Genomic DNA, 20,725 nt, shown 5'->3' on the forward strand with positions numbered 1-20,725 from the left:
CTGTATGTAGCAGAGTTGTATGTGTTTGTCTGAATGTAGCAGAGTTGTATGTGTTTGTCTGAATGTAGCAGAGTTGTATGTGTTTGTCTGTATGTAGCAGAGTTGTATGTGTTTGTCTGAATGTAGCAGAGTTGTATGTGTTTGTCTGTATGTAGCAGAGTTGTATGTGTTTGTCTGTATGTAGCAGAGTTGTATGTGTTTGTCTGTATGTAGCAGAGTTGTATGTGTTTGTCTGTATGTAGCAGAGTTTGTGTGTGTGTTTGTCTGTATGTAGCAGAGCTGTATGTGTTTGTATGTAGCAGAGTTGTGTGTGTCTGTCTGTATGCAGCAGACTTGTGTGTGTGTGTGTGTGTGTCTGTAAGTGTATATGACTATATATTTGTCTGTTTATATGTATTTTTGTGAGTCTGTCTTTAAATATGTATATGTTCGTATCGGTGTCTGTGTGTGGATGGGGCCCACTGGGACTCTTCCGCCCGGGGCCCACAAAAACCTGGAGCCGGCCCTGTCCACCGCAATGGTCTCCGTTCCAGACGAGCCCGTAAGGTACCTTTACTTTCAAAGCGTCATGTCAAGGCTCGTCTACAGTTTGCTCATGATCACTTGGAGGACCCTGAGACAGACTGGTTCAAGGTTCTCTGGTCTGATGAGACCAAGATCGAGATCTTTGGTGCCAACCACACACGTGACGTTTGGAGACTGGAAGGCACTGCATACGACCCCAAGAATACCATCCCTACAGTCAAGCATGGTAATGGCAGCATCATGCTGTTGGGCTGTTTCTCAGCCAAGGGGCCGTGCCGCATCCATGGGAAGATGGATAGCACGGCCTACCTGGAGATTTTGGCCAAGAACCTCTGCTCCTCCATCAAGGATCTTAAGATGGGTCGTCATTTCATCTTCCAACAAGACAACGACCCAAAGCACACAGCCAAGAAAACCAAGGCCTGGTTCAAGAGGGAAAAAATCAAGGTGTTGCAGTGGCCTAGTCAGTCTCCTGACCTTAACCCAATTGAAAACTTGTGGAAGGAGCTCAAGATTAAAGTCCACATGAGACACCCAAAGAACCTAGATAACTTGGAGAAGATCTGCATGGAGGAGTGGGCCAAGATAACTCCAGAGACCTGTGCCGGCCTGATCAGGTCTTATAAAAGACGATTATTAGCTGTAATTGCAAACAATGGTTATTCCACAAAATATTAAACCTAGGGGTTGAATAATAATTGACCCACACTTTTATGTTGAAAATTTATTAAAATTTAACTGAGCAACATAACTTGTTGGTTTGTAAGATTTATGCATCTGTTAATAAATCCTGCTCTTGTTTGAAGTTTGCAGGCTCTAACTTATTTGCATCTTATCAAACCTGCTAAATCTGCAGGGGGTTGAATTCTACTTGTAGGCACTGTACAAAGCTATTAACCCCTTTTTTACCCAGCGTGCCACACCATCAGCGTCGCTGGACGAGCCGGGTAAAGTGCCTGGAAATGGTGTTAAGAAACAATGCGTCATTTCCACAGGCAGCTGCGGGCTGTGGTTTTTAGTGTGGGAGGCCCAGAACCCTTGGGCCTTACCACGCTGAGAATTCCAGCTCCCAGCTGCCTGGTTTTACCCAACTGGCGATCAAAATAGACATGACCACCATGCAAGTGAAATCATACAGACAGTGACTAAGCCATGAATTTGGGTGAACACTGACGTCACCGCTAACATGGCCGAAAAAAAGCACAAATCTGCCAAGTGGTGAGCAGTGCAATGAATACCCCGGAAGTTAATGTTTGGACCCGGAAGCAGATGCGGCCGGGAGATAGCGGGTCTACAGGACACGTTGCGGGACCGGTAAGTATAATGACAATGTGTATTATTAACTATATTGTACAGCTCCACCCGCACCATCCCATAAAAGTAAAGTCTAAGCACAGGGTTTTGACGCAAGTTTGCCTTATCTCTGGCGCCGAACTTGAGCTTTACGAAAAGCTCGGGTGAGTCTCCCAATCCCGATCAGGCGGTTCACCCATCACTATTCATAACGAGTAGTGTCTAATACTAGCGTATTCAATCTGAATAGCATGTGGAATGCAGGTCAATGGGGAAAACTTGCAAAGTAACGTGTAACCCAAATGCGGTACTATTCGTGCGAGTAGCGAATAATGCGGAATTCGGGTTACTCGTTACTTTTCGAGTATTCCCCATTGACTTGCATTGCACATGCTATTCTGAATGAATATGCGAGTATTACACAGTACTCGTTATGAGTATAGCGACTATGAATAGTTAGGTAATCGCTCAACACTAATGTAGTATCCAGAATGGGGTCATTGTGGGGAGGATTTCGGCTGTTTTGGCATGATCTTCAAATGTGACATGTTGTCAGCAATATTTTCCAGCTTAAATGACACCAGCGTATTTAGGAGAAATTGCACATCAAATTGTATTGTGCATATATTCCTGTTACCCTTGTGAAAATGAAAAAAAAAATCAAAAAGCTAAAACATTTTTGTAGGGAAAATGTGATTTTTTTTCACGGCAGAATTTTCTCATAGAATTCTGTGAAGCACATGTGGGATCAAGGAGCATGCATTTAGATAGATTCATTGAGGGGTCTAATTTCCAAAATGGGGTGACTTGTGCTTTTTTTTTGTTTTTAACTGTTTAGGCACATCAAGGGTTCTCCATGACACAACATGGCATCCGCTATTGATTCCAGCAAATTTTGCAATCCAAAAGTCGAATGATGCTCCTTCCCTTCCAAGCTCTGTATGGTCAATTTTCCCCTATTACCCCTGTGAAAATGCAAAATTTGAGGCTAAATTGACATTTTTGTGGGAAAAAGTAACATTTTCATTTTTTTCTTCCACATTGCTTTAATTCCTGTAAATAATTTAGGGGCTAATAAACTTCTTGGATGTGGTTTTGAGCACTTTGAGGGGTGCAGTTTTTAAAATTGTGTCACTTTTGGGTATTTGCTATCATATAGGAAACATTCCCCACCATCTCGGCTTGTTGTCAATAGAAACATTCCCCACCATCTCTGCTTGCTGTCATTGAATGGAAACATTCCCCACCATCTCTGCTTGCTGTCAGTGAATGGAAACATTCCCCAACACATCAGCTTGCTGTCAGAGAATGGAAATATGCCCCACCATTTCTGCTTGGTGTTAGTGAATGGAAACATTCCCCACCATCTCTGCTTGCTGTCAGTGAATGGAAACATTCCTCACCATCTCTGATTGCTGTCAGTGAGTGAAACCATTCCCCATCAGCGCTTTGGATGAATTTTTGACAGTTCGGTCCCACTCTCAGCTCTGCTACATCCCCATAGAGCATGGCTGGCTGCAAGACAGAGCTGTACGATCAGAATGAACTCGGATAACTTCACCCAACTTCATGGTCATTGCACAACTCTGTCTGTGTGCCGCAGCCTCATTTTTGCGATCACAGGTGAAGGACTCACTGGTGACTGCAAATCCCCTGAGTGACTGAAGTGAGCCGCACGATCAGCGGTGCCGTCTCTCAGGTTACCCGCGGCCACAGATGAAGTCCTCCACCTGAGTGACGTCACCGCTGATCGTGCGGCTCACTTCAGTTGCTGTACTCAACAGCCGCCCCTATCAGCTTCATGTAGAAGAGCTGGATGCGTCGTGGGACCTCGTGTGGATTACGCCAGACCTGGAGGGGTATTTGGGGATTTTAATAAAGTGGTGAAAGAGGGTGATTTTTTTTGTCTTTTATTCCAAATAATTTTTTTCGGGTGTATGTGTTTATTTACTTTCACTTACAGGTTAATCATTGGGGGTGTCTCAGACGCCTGCCATGATTAACCTAGGACTTAGTGGCAGCTATGGGCTGCCATTAACTCCTTATTACCACGATTGCCACTGCACCAAGGCAATTCGGGATAAGCCAGGTAGAGTCCCGAGACTGTCGCATCTAATGGATGCGTCAATTCCGGGCGGCTGCTGGCTGATACTTTTAGGCTGGGGGGCTCCTCATAACGTGGGGCTCCCCATCCTTAGAATACCAGCCCTCAGTCATGTGGCTTTATCTTGGCTGGTATCAAAATTGGGGTGGACCGCACGCCGTTTTTTTAAAATTATTTATTTATTTTACTGCACTACATAGACCTGCCCACCGACAGCTATTTCACTGCAACCAATCACAGCCATCACTCTGCGTGGGGGCACGTCTGAAGGCAACCAATCATAGGTGCCGGTAGGCAGGGGAAGCAGGGAATATAAGATGGAATAATGAGCGGCTGGCATTTTCAAAAGTTGGAGAAGCCGCCAGAGCAGTGTGACAGCTGTGCAGCGCCCCACCGGTGATCGGTCAGTGATCGGTGAGTATGAGAGAGGGGGGAGAGGGAGAGACCAACAGACAGAGAGAGACCAAAAGACCTGCGTTCTGTTTGTCAAAAAAGCGATTTGGTTTGAGAGCTGTTCTGGCGACTATGCAAACGCCGGGTGCTGCTCTGAGCACGTTATTCCAAGACACCAGAAATGCAGTGAGGCACCTTCTACAGGCTGTGCTCATACTGTTTCTGCCTTTTCCCATCCATTTCAGCCTTTTCCTCAGTCACCACAGCTCGCTGTTCGGTCCAACGTAAAATTATTCGGGTTTCCCATAGACTTACATTGCACATCGAATATTCGCAAATAGTCGAATAGTGCCGACCTATTCGTTGGATATTCGTCGAAGCAGATATTGGTATTCAATCATCCCTAATAATTACACGTTATTTACATTTTATACACGGGTTCATCATTATTTACATTTTTCAACAGAGCATTATCACACCTTCATTAAGGAAAAACCAGTCATTAACGCATGACTGAGTCCAGTGTGCTACCGGTCGGTACACCACTTTTGCAGATGTGCGAAAGGACCAAAAAGGTTGCAATAATTCTGGAAGGGTGCACAATGGGTGCAATTATTTACAGGTACAGTTGTGACCACACAATGTCCACTGGCCCGGTTGTCCATAATTTTTAAACAGGGAAAACTTCAAACATTATCTACTGGGAGCATGAGAACTCCTGACCAGACGATTTCAGGTAATTCTCCCTTGGGGTTTGGGTAGATTTGGGGCAGTACCACTCTTTGCATGGCTCTTGGGGAACAACAGGTACTGGCTTGGCTACTGGCATGGGCGCTGTTGCTGCATCTGTCGCCTCCGGACAACACAGCCCCACATCCAGGGCACACCAGCCCCGCTCTCCTTTTTGCCGAGTGTAGATGACTCAGTCACCGGGGTAAAGGTCTCTGCCAAGATGACATCTGGGGAGATGGGCTTCTACATCCCGCCGGGACACAAACACCTCCCTGCCCAGTCCCGGTTCAGTGATGAACCCCCAACCCTTATTAAGGTCAAACTAAAACCTCCTTTACACGTTACGATTCAGCATACGATATCGTATGCGATCGTAACCGCCCCCATCGTATGTGCGGCACGTTCAATTCGTTGACCGTGTCGCACAAATGATTCTTTCCCGTCACACGTACTTACCCGTCCATACGACCTCGATGTGGGCGGCGAACGTCCACGTCCTGGAGTGGGAGGGACGATCGACGTCACATCGACGTCACGCGGCAGCCGGCCAATAGAAGCGGAGGGGCGGAGATGAGCGGGACGTAAACATCCCGCCCACCTCCTTCCACATAGGCGGCGGGAGCTGCGGGGCACAGGTAAGCTGCAGTCCGTTCCTGGGGTGTCACACACTGCGATGTGTGCTACCCCGGGTACGATGAACAACCTGACGTTCAATTTTTAGGAATTTAACTACTTGCATGCGATGAACGTTTTACCGTTCAATCGCAATCGCACGTAGCTGTCACACGTTACAATGTACCTTACGATGCCGGATGTGCGTCACAACGTGACCCCGCCGACACATCGTAAGATATATTGTAACGTGTAAAGCGGTCTTAAGTGACTGCACCTTTGTGGAGCTCTCTCTGGGTCGATGGACGAGCCCGCCGGAGGCGCTCCTTGGTTCCCAAATTCCTCCGTTCCTCACACCTCTGACAGCCGAGTCTGACGCTTACTTTTTCAGCAGCTAGCTGGGCAAGGGTGGCTCGGCGGTACTCCTCCGCGTCAGTGTCCACATCCATGGACTCCCCGTTGCATCCACAAAGGAGGTGTCGTAGGACTTCTCCCACGCCAATCCTGGGTGGGTGCCCTCCGGTTGTTCGGTGTGCGCCTCATTTCCCGGTTCTCCACAAGCTCCCCATTGAAAGGCAACAGGTTCTTCTGCTACTGGTGCTAGGGAAACGTTGCAGCCGGTCTTGTCGACGGTAGCCTAATCTGTGGCTACCTGGTGAGCAGTAGCTGGATCCTGGTCAGGGTCAGCGATCTGATCTTCCCCACTCTGGTAATCTTCGGCCTGGGCATTGGCTGCCAGGTTGGAAGGAACGGGGTCTTCGGCTACTGGGGTGTCGGCGGCCGGGTCCTCAGCTGCCTGGTCACAGGCGGCCGGTTCCAGGGTCGGGTCACAGACCTACCGATCAAGGGCTGGAGCAGGCAGACAGGTCGGTGGTTTCTGGAAGGCGTTGCTTTCGACAGGGGCAACCAGGTCAGTTGTCACCCTTCCGCTTTGCTCTTCCTCTAGGTGTAATGGTCTTGGTAGAGCATAGGCCCGCATTACCGCCACCAAACCCATCCTGGAAGCCTCACATTCCTTGATGGCGTCCAGATGCTGCTGCCTCATCTGCTAAGAAAGGTGCAGCACCTCCAGGTCCTCTGATGTATATATGGATGTTTTAACCTACTTGTTGCCGGGCTGGGAGTGCAGATCCGATGCAATGTCACGGGGTGGCCTGGCCCAGTTCCGTTACCCTGAGGCGTACAGTAAGGTGGGTTGGAGGGTGGTAGGGAGGATGGAGGTGGTAGTTGGAGGTTAGGAAAGTCTTTTTAAGGATTATGACGCCACTTGTGGTACGCGGCCAGGGACGGACCGGCGCTGCAGGGTCTCTCACTGGGGCAGATGTCGGTTGCAGCCGGGATGGTATCATTCCCCACAGGTGGAGTGGGCCCTGGCAGGATGATGGGGGTGGTAGTAGTCCCCATTGGCGCCGCAGCGCATGGGGACGACGCCGATAATGGAAAGGCAGAGACAGGAGCCGCGGTTCCAGGTCTTTTTACTCACAGGTAGTTCAAGCGCTGCCCCAGAGTACTGATCTCCGCCACAAAGGGCTCCAGTAGATCTCGGATCTGTGAAAGGTCAAGTCCGGTGTGTGTGTCAGCCTGTGAGCCCTTTCCTCCTTTGATGCGCTAAGTATCGGACCCACGTGGCATTAAGCACTTGGGGATCCTGGTGTCAGTAAAGCGTCTTGTTCTGTATGCTGATAGCACGGTTTCGTTGTGGGGCCGGTCCTCAACCACGGATCCTATATGCTTATTTGGCTGCAGAGTCATTGGGACGGGTCCGGTGACTGTTCTAGCCATTCCCCAAGACCCTTGCAGAGTTGGTAGATAAAGTATATCTGCCCTAGGATTCTGTATCCCGACAGCGCCGGTCCTGTGGGAGCAGCTTGCTTCTCCCCAGTGACCATGTTGAATGCCCTGGCCCACAGAGCTGCTCGCGGCACATCCGCTCTGCTTTGTGTCTGAAGTTGTTCTTTCTCTGTTGTAGTTGTGTTGTGTATTCTGAGCTGTTGCCCCCAGCCGCTGCCACCGGCTGGTTCACTACTCTCACTAGGTTAACCTGCTCTTCCCACTGTGTGCTCCTGACTCCCCCTTGTGGTTGCTACCCACCCTGGTGCGGTGGCATCCTGTAAACCCACAGCTGTAGTGACCCCTACTATGATCCGACCCTGGCCCAGTCCCAATTGGGGAGGGCAACCCACTGACTGTATGTTTGTGTAAGTGGAAACCAGCATCAACCTTCCCTGGAACCGGAATAAGTACTACACCTTAACTTAACCCACAAAAAAAACTAAATTACTCACTCAGGTCCATTATCTGTTAACAGAAATGTTGGCGGCTTCTACATTACTGGTAACTCAAAGGCTGTGGAAAAGTGCTATGGCTCCTCCCAAAAAAAAATCCAGCAAAATCTACACTCCCAAATTTCAACTCCAATCATATTGTTTACCGCAATTTTCTGCACACCTATAAAGTCATGTAAAAATATGGACACCGCCGGTCCACAGGCCAGATAGGAATTCAAAGTGACTTCCTCTGTCTCATTACAGTGAATTTTCCATTGGGAATTTTGTCTGAATAACATTTTCAAATATGGAGGGGGGCAGCTAAATGGTTATAGTTTCATTCTTTATTATCCTGGACATCTCGAGATGAAGTCAATTAATGACATAACGTTACACATTTAATGGGCTTACCAGATCGGTTTATTGGAAGCTTATGCACAAGCATATGTCTTAGTGTTGTATCTGTAAATGTCCTTGTTGTTTAATAAATGAATTTAAAAAAAATAAATAAAATGAATTAAAAAATATGGAGGAGGGCCCTTAAATTTAGGAGCATAGATTACCTAAAGTACATTTAGCGTCCACATGTTTGGCATTGTTGTAGTGAAGAGAGCTTGCTTAATTTATGGGATGTGTCTCCAGAAGCACAAACTGGGAACAATATAAGGGCATTACAATATCTTATTTGCAAGTTTTAATTCTGCAACATTCACTGCGTTTGACTACATGGGTATTCTACAGAGACAAAATAATCACTACACCCATAGATGAATTCTCAGAGGGATGTAATTTACAAAATGTAATCACTTAAGGGGTTTTTTTCTGTTCTAGCACTTGGGGACTCTGCAAATGGAGTCTGCAAACTATTCTAGTAAAATCTCTGCTCCAAATGTCAAATGGTGCACTTTCCATCCAGAGCCCCACGGTGTGGCCAAAGAGTACTGTATAGTCACATGTGGGATATTTCCACGTTCAGGAGAAATTGTGTAACACATTATGGGGCCTTTTTTACCTTTGAGATTTGTGAAAATTGGAAATTTTATTGGTAAAATTGTATTTATTTTGTGATACACCTGTAGTGTCAATATGCCCACTGCACCCATAGATGAATTTATTGAAAAATGTTCTTTGTACAATGGGGTCACTTGTGAGTTTGTCTGCTTTCTGGCATGTCAGGGGCTCTGCTATTGTGACACGGCACCCCCCAAACCATTCCAACTAAATCTAAATTTCAATATGGTGCTCCTTCCCTTCTGAGCTTTGCACTGTGCTTCAAAAGTAGTTTTTGACAACATGTGGGGTATTGGCGAACTCCGGAGAAATTGTGCAACAAATTGTTTAGGCCATGGTTTCCTATTGCTAGTTTGTTAATTAAATTTTCGGCCACAGCAACACTTTAGTGGATTTTTTTTTTTTTTTTTAATTGTCACAGCCCAATGTTATACAGTTCCGTGAATCACCTGAGGGTTAAACTTGCTCATTAGTTACACCCCTAGATGATTTTTTTGAGACATGTAGTATAGAGTTGAGCAAGTACTGAACTATTCATACTCGCTATACTCATAACTAATGATGGGCGAACCCGAACTGTAAAGTTTGGGGTCCGTACCGAACACAGTGTTTGTGCACAAGGTCCCGAACACGAGTCTTTCTGTGAAACCCGTGTTATAGTTTGGGTCCAGTTCGGGTCCAGGGGTTGCAAAAAAAAAAAAAAAAAAAAAACAAAAAACTCATACACAAGTGGAATCATACCCTCACTGTCAGCCTGCTTCTTGCTCTGTGTAGACGCTTGCCTGTACAGAGCGATGAAGCAGAGCTGACATTGCGCTCCCTGTGGACTACGTTGGACTAAGGATTTTTTTATAATAAAGATGGAGTCTAATTTTTTTTTGTTTTATTTCTAATAACAAAAAATGTATGTGTTGTGTTTTTCTTTTTTTTTTTTTTACTGTTTACTAGAAATTCATGGTGGCCATGTCTAATTTGGCGTGACACCATGAATTTCGGGCTTAGTACCAGCTGATAATACAGTGCCTACAAGTAGTATTCAACCCCCTGCAGATTTAGCAGGCTTACACATTCGGAATTAACTTGGCATTGTGACATTTGGACTGTAGATCAGCCTGGAAGTGTGAAATGCACTGCAGCAAAAAAGAATTATTTTTTTTTTTTTTTAAATTGCGAAACATTTATTCAGGAGGGTCATTTATTATTCAACCCCTCAATCCACCAGAATTCTGTTTGGTTCCCCTAAAGTATTAAGAAGTATTTCAGGCACAAAGAACAATGAGCTTTACATGTTTGGATTAATTATCTCTTTTTCCAGCCTTTTCTAATTAAGACCCTCCCCAAACTTGTGAACAGCACTCATACTTGGTCAACATGGGAAAGACAAAAGGAGCATTCCAAGGCCATCAGAGACAAGATCGTGGAGGGTCACAAGGCTGGCGAGGGGTACAAAACCCTTTCCAAGGAGTTGGGCCTACCTGTCTCCACTGTTGGGAGCATCATCCGGAAGTGGAAGGCTTATGGAACTACTGTTAGCCTTCCACGGCCTGGACAGCCTTTGAAAGTTTCCACCCGTGCCAAGGCCAGGCTTGTCCGAAGAGTCAAGGCTAACCCAAGAACAACAAGGAAGGAGCTCCGGGAAGATCTCATGGCAGTGGGGACATTGGTTTCAGTCAATACCATAAGTAACGCACTCCACCGCAATGGTCTCCGTTCCAGACGAGCCCGTAAGGTACCTTTACTTTCAAAGCGTCATGTCAAGGCTCGTCTACAGTTTGCTCATGATCACTTGGAGGACCCTGAGACAGACTGGTTCAAGGTTCTCTGGTCTGATGAGACCAAGATCGAGATCTTTGGTGCCAACCACACACGTGATGTTTGGAGACTGGAAGGCACTGCATACGACCCCAAGAATACCATCCCTACAGTCAAGCATGGTAATGGCAGCATCATGCTGTTGGGCTGTTTCTCAGCCAAGGGGCCGTGCCGCATCCATGGGAAGATGGATAGCACGGCCTACCTGGAGATTTTGGCCAAGAACCTCTGCTCCTTCATCAAGGATCTTAAGATGGGTCGTCATTTCATCTTCCAACAAGACAACGACCCAAAGCACACAGCCAAGAAAACCAAGGCCTGGTTCAAGAGGGAAAAAATCAAGGTGTTGCAGTGGCCTAGTCAGTCTCCTGACCTTAACCCAATTGAAAACTTGTGGAAGGAGCTCAAGATTAAAGTCCACATGAGACACCCAAAGAACCTAGATAACTTGGAGAAGATCTGCATGGAGGAGTGGGCCAAGATAACTCCAGAGACCTGTGCCGGCCTGATCAGGTCTTATAAAAGACGATTATTAGCTGTAATTGCAAACAATGGTTATTCCACAAAATATTAAACCTAGGGGTTGAATAATAATTGACCCACACTTTTATGTTGAAAATTTATTAAAATTTAACTGAGCAACATAACTTGTTGGTTTGTAAGATTTATGCATCTGTTAATAAATCCTGCTCTTGTTTGAAGTTTGCAGGCTCTAACTTATTTGCATCTTATCAAACCTGCTAAATCTGCAGGGGGTTGAATACTACTTGTAGGCACTGTACAAAGCTGGTATTAACCCCTTTTTTACCCAGCGTGCCACACCATCAGCGTCGCTGGACGAGCCGGGTAAAGTGCCTGGAAATGGTGTTAAGAAACAATGCGTCATTTCCACAGGCAGCTGCGGGCTGTGGTTTTTAGTGTGGGAGGCCCAGAACCCTTGGGCCTTACCACGCTGAGAATTCCAGCTCCCAGCTGCCTGGTTTTACCCAACTGGCGATCAAAATAGACATGGCCACCATGCAAGTGAAATCATACAGACAGTGACTAAGCCATGAATTTGGGTGAACACTGACGTCACCGCTAACATGGCCGAAAAAAAAGCACAAATCTGCCAAGTGGTGAGCAGTGCAATGAATACCCCGGAAGTTAATGTTTGGACCCGGAAGCAGATGCGGCCGGGAGATAGCGGGTCTACAGGACACGTTGCGGGACCGGTAAGTATAATGACAATGTGTATTATTAACTATATTGTACAGCTCCACCCGCACCATCCCATAAAAGTAAAGTCTAAGCACAGGGTTTTGACGCAAGTTTGCCTTATCTCTGGCGCCGAACTTGAGCTTTACGAAAAGCTCGGGTGAGTCTCCCAATCCCGAACATCAGGCGGTTCACCCATCACTATTCATAACGAGTAGTGTCTAATACTAGCGTATTCAATCTGAATAGCATGTGGAATGCAGGTCAATGGGGAAAACTTGCAAAGTAACGTGTAACCCAAATGCGGTACTATTCGTGCGAGTAGCGAATAATGCGGAATTCGGGTTACTCGTTACTTTTCGAGTATTCCCCATTGACTTGCATTGCACATGCTATTCTGAATGAATATGCGAGTATTACACAGTACTCGTTATGAGTATAGCGACTATGAATAGTTAGGTAATCGCTCAACACTAATGTAGTATCCAGAATGGGGTCATTGTGGGGAGGATTTCGGCTGTTTTGGCATGATCTTCAAATGTGACATGTTGTCAGCAATATTTTCCAGCTTAAATGACACCAGCGTATTTAGGAGAAATTGCACATCAAATTGTATTGTGCATATATTCCTGTTACCCTTGTGAAAATGAAAAAAAAAATCAAAAAGCTAAAACATTTTTGTAGGGAAAATGTGATTTTTTTTCACGGCAGAATTTTCTCATAGAATTCTGTGAAGCACATGTGGGATCAAGGAGCATGCATTTAGATAGATTCATTGAGGGGTCTAATTTCCAAAATGGGGTGACTTGTGCTTTTTTTTTTGTTTTTAACTGTTTAGGCACATCAAGGGTTCTCCATGACACAACATGGCATCCGCTATTGATTCCAGCAAATTTTGCAATCCAAAAGTCGAATGATGCTCCTTCCCTTCCAAGCTCTGTATGGTCAATTTTCCCCTATTACCCCTGTGAAAATGCGAAATTTGAGGCTAAATTGACATTTTTGTGGGAAAAAGTAACATTTTCATTTTTTTCTTCCACATTGCTTTAATTCCTGTAAATAATTTAGGGGCTAATAAACTTCTTGGATGTGGTTTTGAGCACTTTGAGGGGTGCAGTTTTTAAAATTGTGTCACTTTTGGGTATTTGCTATCATATAGGCCCCTGAAAGTCACTTCAAATGTGATGTGGTCCCTAAAAAATAGTTTAGGAAATTTTGTTGGAAAAAATAGAAATGATTGATAATCTCTTAACCCTTCCAACTTCCTAACAACAAAAAAATATGTTTCGAAAATGATGCCGATATAAAATAGATGTGTGGGAAAAAGTTATTTATTAACAATTTAGTGCACTTAACTACCTGGTTTCAGGTATAAAAATAGAAATTTGGAAAATTGTGAAATTTTGTTGCCAAGTTTGTGATATTTTTACAAATAAATCTAAAAAACAAACAAACAATCTCAGAATCAATGGGATCTGTTGAAGCGTTCCAGAGCTATTACCACATAAAGTGGCACTGGTCAGAATTATAAAATTTGGACTGGTTATGAGGGTGAAAACAGGCTTCGTCAGTAAGGGGATAATTAAATTATACTAGTTAGTGGGAAAAAGCCCTTTCTAAAAACTCCATGGCTGCCACATTTGATTAATAGATGAGATCTGGCTGTAATTTTTGTTTATGTACTTTAGCATTCATTATCACAGTTAATGCTGCTTTATAGCAACGAACAATTCTGACCTATGTTGTATATTGAAACACGTTAAGAAATATTGGGCACATTTATAGATTGAGAATTATACATGTACACATCCCATATCATTTTTACCCTACATGATTTTTAATAGAGTTTGTTATACATACTTCTGACACAAGTTGCAAAATAAAACATTGTCGATGAGGATGATAACAATAACAGTTTCCACACCATAAACTGAAAAGAAGACAACCTATTTATTGGACCGCAGTGTTTCCCATGTGGCTACTGTCACTTTATTATAATTAGGTCCGAGACCTAATCTGCTGTCATCCTTATAACTTTTAAAATGCCTGTCTTTACCTTCAATGCCAGATAAGAAGAGATACCTGCCACATGCTGCTGTTAACCTCTTAAATTCCAAATATAAATTTCTGTCACCGTCATTTGCAGTTGAAACCAGAAGTTTATATACACTCTAAAAAGACACATCTGCATGGTTTTCTCACTATCCGACATGAAATCAGAATAAACATTTCCCGTTTTATGTCAAATAAGATTACCAAAATGATTTATATTTGCCAGAATAATGAAAGAGAGACACAGAATGTTTAAGGCATTTTTATTATATTCTGCCACGTCAAAAAAGTTTACATACATTTCATTAATATTTGGTACCATTGCCCTTAAACTGTATGATTTGGGTGAAACGTTTTGGATATCCTTTCTCACAATAGTTGACTTTGGGCCCATTCCTCCTGACAGAACTGGTGTAACTGAGCAATGTTTGTAGGTCCCCTTGCTCATACATGGCTTTTCAGCTTAGACCATAAATTTTCAATGGGATTGAGACAAGGCTTTGTGATGGCCACTCCAAAACAATGACTGTTATCCTTAAGCCACGTTGTAATCAGTTTGGCAGTATGCTTAGGGTCCTTGTCTATTTGGAAGACCCATTTCCGCCCACGCTTTAAGTTCCCGCCTGATGTACTGAGATGTTGCTTCAGTATTGCCACATAACCTTCTTTCCTCATGATGCCATCTATTTTGCATAGTGCACCAGTCCCTCCAGCAGCAAACAAACCCCACAACATGATGCTGCCACCCCTGTGTTTCACAGTTGGGATGGTGTTCCTGAGCTTCAAAGCTTCTCCCTTTTTCCTCCAAACGTAATGATGCCCATTATGGCCAAAGAGTTACATTTTAGTTTTTGTCAGACCACAGGACATGTCTCCAGAAATTAAAGTCTTTGTTCCTGAGTGCATTTGTAAATATTAATCTGGCTTTATGTTTCTTTTGGAGTAATGGCTTTTTCCTGGCAGAGTGGCTTTACAGCCATTGTTGATACACTACTCATTTCACTGTGAATAACGACACAATCTTACCAGCTTCTGCCAGCATCTTCACCAGGTCTTTTGCTTTTGTTCTTGGGTTGATATGCACATGTCGGACCACAGCACGTTCAGCTCTGGTACATAGAACCCGTCTCTTTACTGAGCGGTATGATGGCTGACATTGCCATCTTGTTTGTACTTGCGTATAATTGCTTGGACAGATGAACAAGGCACCTTCAGGTATCTGGGAATTGCACCTAAGGATGAACCAGATTTGTGCAAGTCCACAATTCTCTTCTTGAGATCTTGGCTGAATTCTTTTGACTTTCCCACGATGCTACACAAAGAAAAAGCATGTTTCAGGTGTGCATTAAAATAAATCCACAGGGGAGTCCCTGATTAACTCAGATGTTGCCAATAAACCTATTAAAAGCTTCCATAGACATGACATCACCATATGGGCTGTCCCATATTGTTTACAGGTATAGTTCTTTTAGTTTATGTAAACTTTTGACTTTGCTAAAAGTAATAAATATGCCTTAAAACATCCTCCCATTCTGGCTTTTATCAAATAGAAATCATTTTGGTAATCCTATATGACCTAAAACAGGAAGGGCTTATTCTGATATGTCAGATAGCGAGAAAAACATGCATATGTGTCTCTTTAGAGTATGTAAAAAAATTCTTCTTTTTTTTTTTTTAAAGCTCTAAAAGGTCCTGACCTTTTTTTTCTTTGTTACTTTGGAGACTTCTGTGATGCATCTGCATACTTAATTTATACATTGTTGGCAACATATGAGGTGTTTTCTAAACATAAATTAAGTATCTGTCAATATTTGGGAGTCCATATTGTTAGTGGGCTTACTATGGAAAGTGCAACTACATTTTATCTAAATACCTCATTTAAAATAATCCAGTTTGGGTCAATTTGTGCATCTCCCTCTGGGTCCAATACAACAGTTTGGTAAGCTCTGAAGTCTGTAAGAGTGATTATTGCATTGTCAGGACAGACATCCACTTTGTCAACAACCAAATCTCTGTCAAAATCGCCTTCGCAAGCGTCTCCAATACCATTTCCTAAAGAAAGAAAAATATTTCTAAAAATTGCATAATTTTTTAACATTATGAGTATTATTTATGATCCAACATCACAAGTCCAAAAACAATTTCTCTTCTCTCCACTTTGTCAATTTTTTTGACACAGTTAACCAAGTAGACCTTGCATTATATGCATTTTAATAACAAGAAATACAGAAGACATTAAAATATTGTCACCTCTCAACTGCTGCAAATTCTACAAAACAGTACTTTTTGTGATGCAGGTAAATTCTTAAGATGAAACAAAAATTCATATTTTAATGGTGTGAAAGAGAAGGAATTCAGTTTCTTAAGCAGGCTTCATGTGTATACATCAGTATTCCCTTTTGTAATAGTACTTAAAACTGTTGTCAGCTACACTTATTTTAAATTATTTTTTTATTAAAGATTTTATATGAAGCAACACTATGGTAAGGCTTTACTTAATTTAGCATACATGCTGTAAGCTAGACCTGTACTATAGAACATAAAGTTGCAGTTTAAAAGAAGGAGCAGTTGTGCAGATTTAATCCAAGTACCAAATTTGGTACTTGGATGAGATTAATCTAACACTCATCTCTCTTCTCTTCTATTCAAACAGGTATTCATCTCATCCATGTGCTGTGTTTAACCCAACTTTGCAGTGTCTATCAATTGTATGCATTTAATTCATCTTGGGCTACTTTCACATCAGCGTTTTAACTGCTGCACAAATGGATTTTTTGCCGCAAAGCCGGATCCTTTACAAATGCGTTGTCATTTCAATGCATTTGCAATGGAATCGCAGCGATATACGGTCACATGCGGTTTTCTGCGGCACACACTGGATCCATTGCTTTGCGGTACTTTACTTTTTTCAAAAACGCTACTTACCGCGTTTTTGTCTTTGGGCAAAATACTGCATGTCAATGGACCCGTTAGATTGCAGCGGTAGCTGCAATGTATTTCAATGAGCTGGATCCTGCTCTACCGGAAGTCACCGCATTCTGATAGACAGGATCCTGTTTTCTGTACTGAGCATGCCCAGGAAGCAGCCTGGCATGGTCAGTACAGAAATCTTTCTCCCTCAGACAAAAGACCAGGATCAGAGGGGTGAGAGGGAGTAATAAAGATGGAGTCCCTAAGTGTGTGAGTATTTCTAATAAAGTATTTTTTCTCTGTGTGATGTCTTTTTTTAACCCTTTATTGGAGATTCTTAATGGTTGGATCAAACTTGGCCTGACATTAAGAATCTTGGGCTTTATACCAGCTGGTAAAACAAAGCTGGTACTAAAACCCCTTATTACCCAGCGTGCCAACAAGGCACCAGGGCCGCTGGAGGGGTTGGATACGCACCAGAAGATGGCGCTTCTATGAAAGCGCAATCTTCTGGGGCAGCTGCAGACTACAATTCGTAGCGGGGGGGGGACCCAGAAAGCTTGGGCCACCCAGCACTGCAGATTCCAAACCCCAGCTGCCTAGCTGTACCTGGGTGGACACAAAAATTGGGCAAAGCCCACGTTGTTTTTTTAAAAAAACAAAAAAAAAAATTAATGAAATTCATGAAATAATTAAAAAAAAGGGATTTCCTATATTTTTTGTTCCCAGCTGGGTACAAAGGCAGCTGGGGGTTGGAGGCAGCCCGTACCTGCCTGCTGTACCTGGCTAGCATACAAAAATAGGTCGAAGCTCACGTAATTTTTTTTTGTTTTTGGGCAAAAAAAAAAAAGGGACTTCCCTGGCCATTCATTGCCAGTGAATGTAACACCAAGCAGTGGGGATTAGCAGCCAGTAGCTGCTTGGATTACCCTTAACAATAGAAAATGCAGCAGGAGACCACGCATTTTTTTTACCCCACACTCTAGGGTTAGGATTATGTGTTTATGGTTTTTGTTGTTTTAGTTTTTAATGGATTTAAACAAAAAAAAAAAAAATAGACATTGGCTTCGCCCATCAAGCACCTGAGCATTTTACTGCTCACTCATTCCTACTCTTGACCACACAGCCAGCAGAACAAGTAATCAGATCAGCTGACTCCAGTGTCGGACGATTACTTGTTCTGTGTCCCGTTGCATCCATCGCAGCGTGTGCGGGCTGTGAGGTCAGCTGAGTTTGGCCGGAACTGGAGTCCGCTGATCTGAACTCAGCTGACCTCACAGCCAGTATACGCTATGATGGTTGCAGCAGAACAGAGAACAAGTAATTGGCCGACACTGGATTCAGCTGATTTGATTACTTGTTCTGCTGGCTATGAGGTCAGGAGTTCAGCTGAGTTCAGATCAGCTGACTCCAGTGCAGGCCAAACTCAGCTGACCTCACAGCCCGCACATGCTGCAATGGATGCAGCTGGACACATAACAAGTAATCGGCCGCCACTGGAGTCAGCTGATCTGAACTCAGCTAAACTCCTGCCCACACAGCCCGCACACGGTCACACGTGATCGGCAGTAGGCAGTGACTGCTGTTAACCTGCATCCATCACAGCCTGTGTGTGCTGTCCGATCAGGAGTTCAGCTAACTACCAATCAGATGACTCCAGTGTCGGCCGATTAAATTCTGTGTCCCACTGCATCCATCGCAGCAGCCATAAAAAGTAGAAGTAGAAGGATCCAGTAAAACAACAATTGCGGTTGCATGCATTGCAAATTCAATCCATAGGATCCCGTCATATTTGGTTTGCGGTTCGCTGATGTGAAATTAGACTTACTGTGGTTATTCCCTGTTGCTGTAAGGTCAACTTGTTCAAAGATGTTATGATCCATGTTGGCTTGCAAGCTGTTTGATTGTCTTTGTATCTTATTGCCTTCTGTTTTTTTTATGTTAAGATTGATGAGTTAACTCATTAAATTAGATAAAGATCTAAGCTCAAATCTAATTATATATTTTGACACAGCTAAGGGGAAGGCACTTATGCAGATTTTAACCAAGTGACACATTTTAAAAGTGCCCTGCAGTTGCAGAAGAGACATTTTCACAAATCACTTAATCTGTTCACTATCTCTATTCTCCTTCCCTTAGTCACAGGAGATATCTCCCATAACCTAGGCCCTTTTTGAAATAGGAACAGGGGTGGAATTCCAATTTTAAACAACAGGTTCTGTGTTTGTGTGTAGGGAATCCCCACCCATTTTTGAAATCACACCCTTTTTAAGCCACACCCATTTCAAGCCTCACCCATTCAAACATATATGAATAAGGGAACCTATAATGAAAGCGAGTATAATAAGCCAAAACAGGTATATAAAAAGGGAAAAAAAATCTTTATTTCAACATACATTATTGGGAAATTATTAAAAAGAAAAGGTCACTAGCAGAAAGGTCCGAGGTTATCAGAACAAAATTATTGTGATTAATCCAATGTTGCAGATGTAACACATAACTATTTCACAATATCCAGGCACATGACAAAGGGGAATCAGCAGGAAGAGTCCAGAATAATAATCCAGGTGTGGTGCATATAATAGAGTTCAATTCATCACTGTAGCATCTACATAATACATACTATAAATAAAGAATATAATTAATCCTGAAACAGAAAAGAATTTAGATGCCACAAAAATTGCACGTGTATAAGGGCAAAGATTCAATTGTGGTAGAGGAAACTTGACTTAAACTGCCCCAAAACAGAGGGACAAAAATTATTGTCATAAGGAGCTCCAAGAAATAGACAATAGTAAATAGATTCAGAGAGTGAATGTTGGATGGGGAAATTCACAAGCTTTCCACAAGGTGAATTTTGTCAAAGCAGGGACCCCAACATAGTGTATTGTAGTTTAATAATAGGACCAGCTACAAATTGGGCAAGGGAAAAACAAACATAATACTACTAGGAGATATAAACCCAAATTAGAGTAACAACCAATCATTCACCATGAATATGAACATAAAGCAACCAAGATAATGAAAAGGAGCAGGAGTAAATGGTTCCCAGGTATATGAACTGTAGTCTCCAAAACAAAGAAGACATAAAAAGATAATCAAGGTATAAACACCAAACAGAATAAGCCACATATGCAGAATTCTACAGATGAGGAGTCACATGACCGATTGCAAAGAGGACTGGGAACATGGAGGTGGAAAATCTACGAGAAATGCATATGAGCCAGGATAGAATGACAACCAGGGAGTAAAAGAAGTACCCCTACGCGCGTTTCGCCTGATGCTTCTTCTAGGAGGTGTTAGAATGGTGTGTACCCAGGGTATTTATTCATATACCCACCAATCGCCATTATGAAAGTAGTGCTCCCTCCTCCCGCTTCACTTCTGCGATCACCAGGTTCAGCGTCTAACATCACCGCAAACCTACTATGTCAGACGCGTCACAAGATGGGCGGAGAGCGGCGAGGTGTGAGAGACGCGTCACCACGGAAACCACCCCGTGGGCGGGACAGGGGAGCGCACATCACGGCAAGAGGCAGATCTCAGGGAGATTATAGATACATCGGTGGATCCAGTCAATAGCAGCAGATAAGATATAGCCATAAGAATAGTATCTATGAAGTGCAAAGTGTGTGCAAAGATATTATAATATATAGAGCACGAAGCAATAAATAAGTGGGAAAACAAAATCGTCACATGAATAAATTAAAAAATATGAAAAATTATGAAAAACTATGAAATAATAAAAATAAGGAAAAAAAAATGAAAAGAAAAAGCAAATAAAAAAAACAAATAGTTAAGTAATAAAATAAAGAAA

General features: G+C 43.3%; 1 protein-coding gene across 1 annotated transcript in view; it reads right to left on the minus strand.

Annotated features, from left to right (window-relative positions):
- Positions 1 to 20,725, minus strand: part of LOC142316860 (cartilage oligomeric matrix protein-like) — a 1,990,803-nt gene that overhangs the window by 420,450 nt on the left and 1,549,628 nt on the right. The window contains exon 14 of the mRNA XM_075352653.1: positions 15,872 to 16,050. Coding sequence (XP_075208768.1) covers positions 15,872 to 16,050 — 179 coding nt within the window. The remainder of the gene's footprint in view (positions 1 to 15,871; positions 16,051 to 20,725) is intronic.

This window comes from Anomaloglossus baeobatrachus, chromosome 1, assembly GCF_048569485.1.
Source record: "Anomaloglossus baeobatrachus isolate aAnoBae1 chromosome 1, aAnoBae1.hap1, whole genome shotgun sequence".
Taxonomy (NCBI): domain Eukaryota; kingdom Metazoa; phylum Chordata; class Amphibia; order Anura; family Aromobatidae; genus Anomaloglossus; species Anomaloglossus baeobatrachus.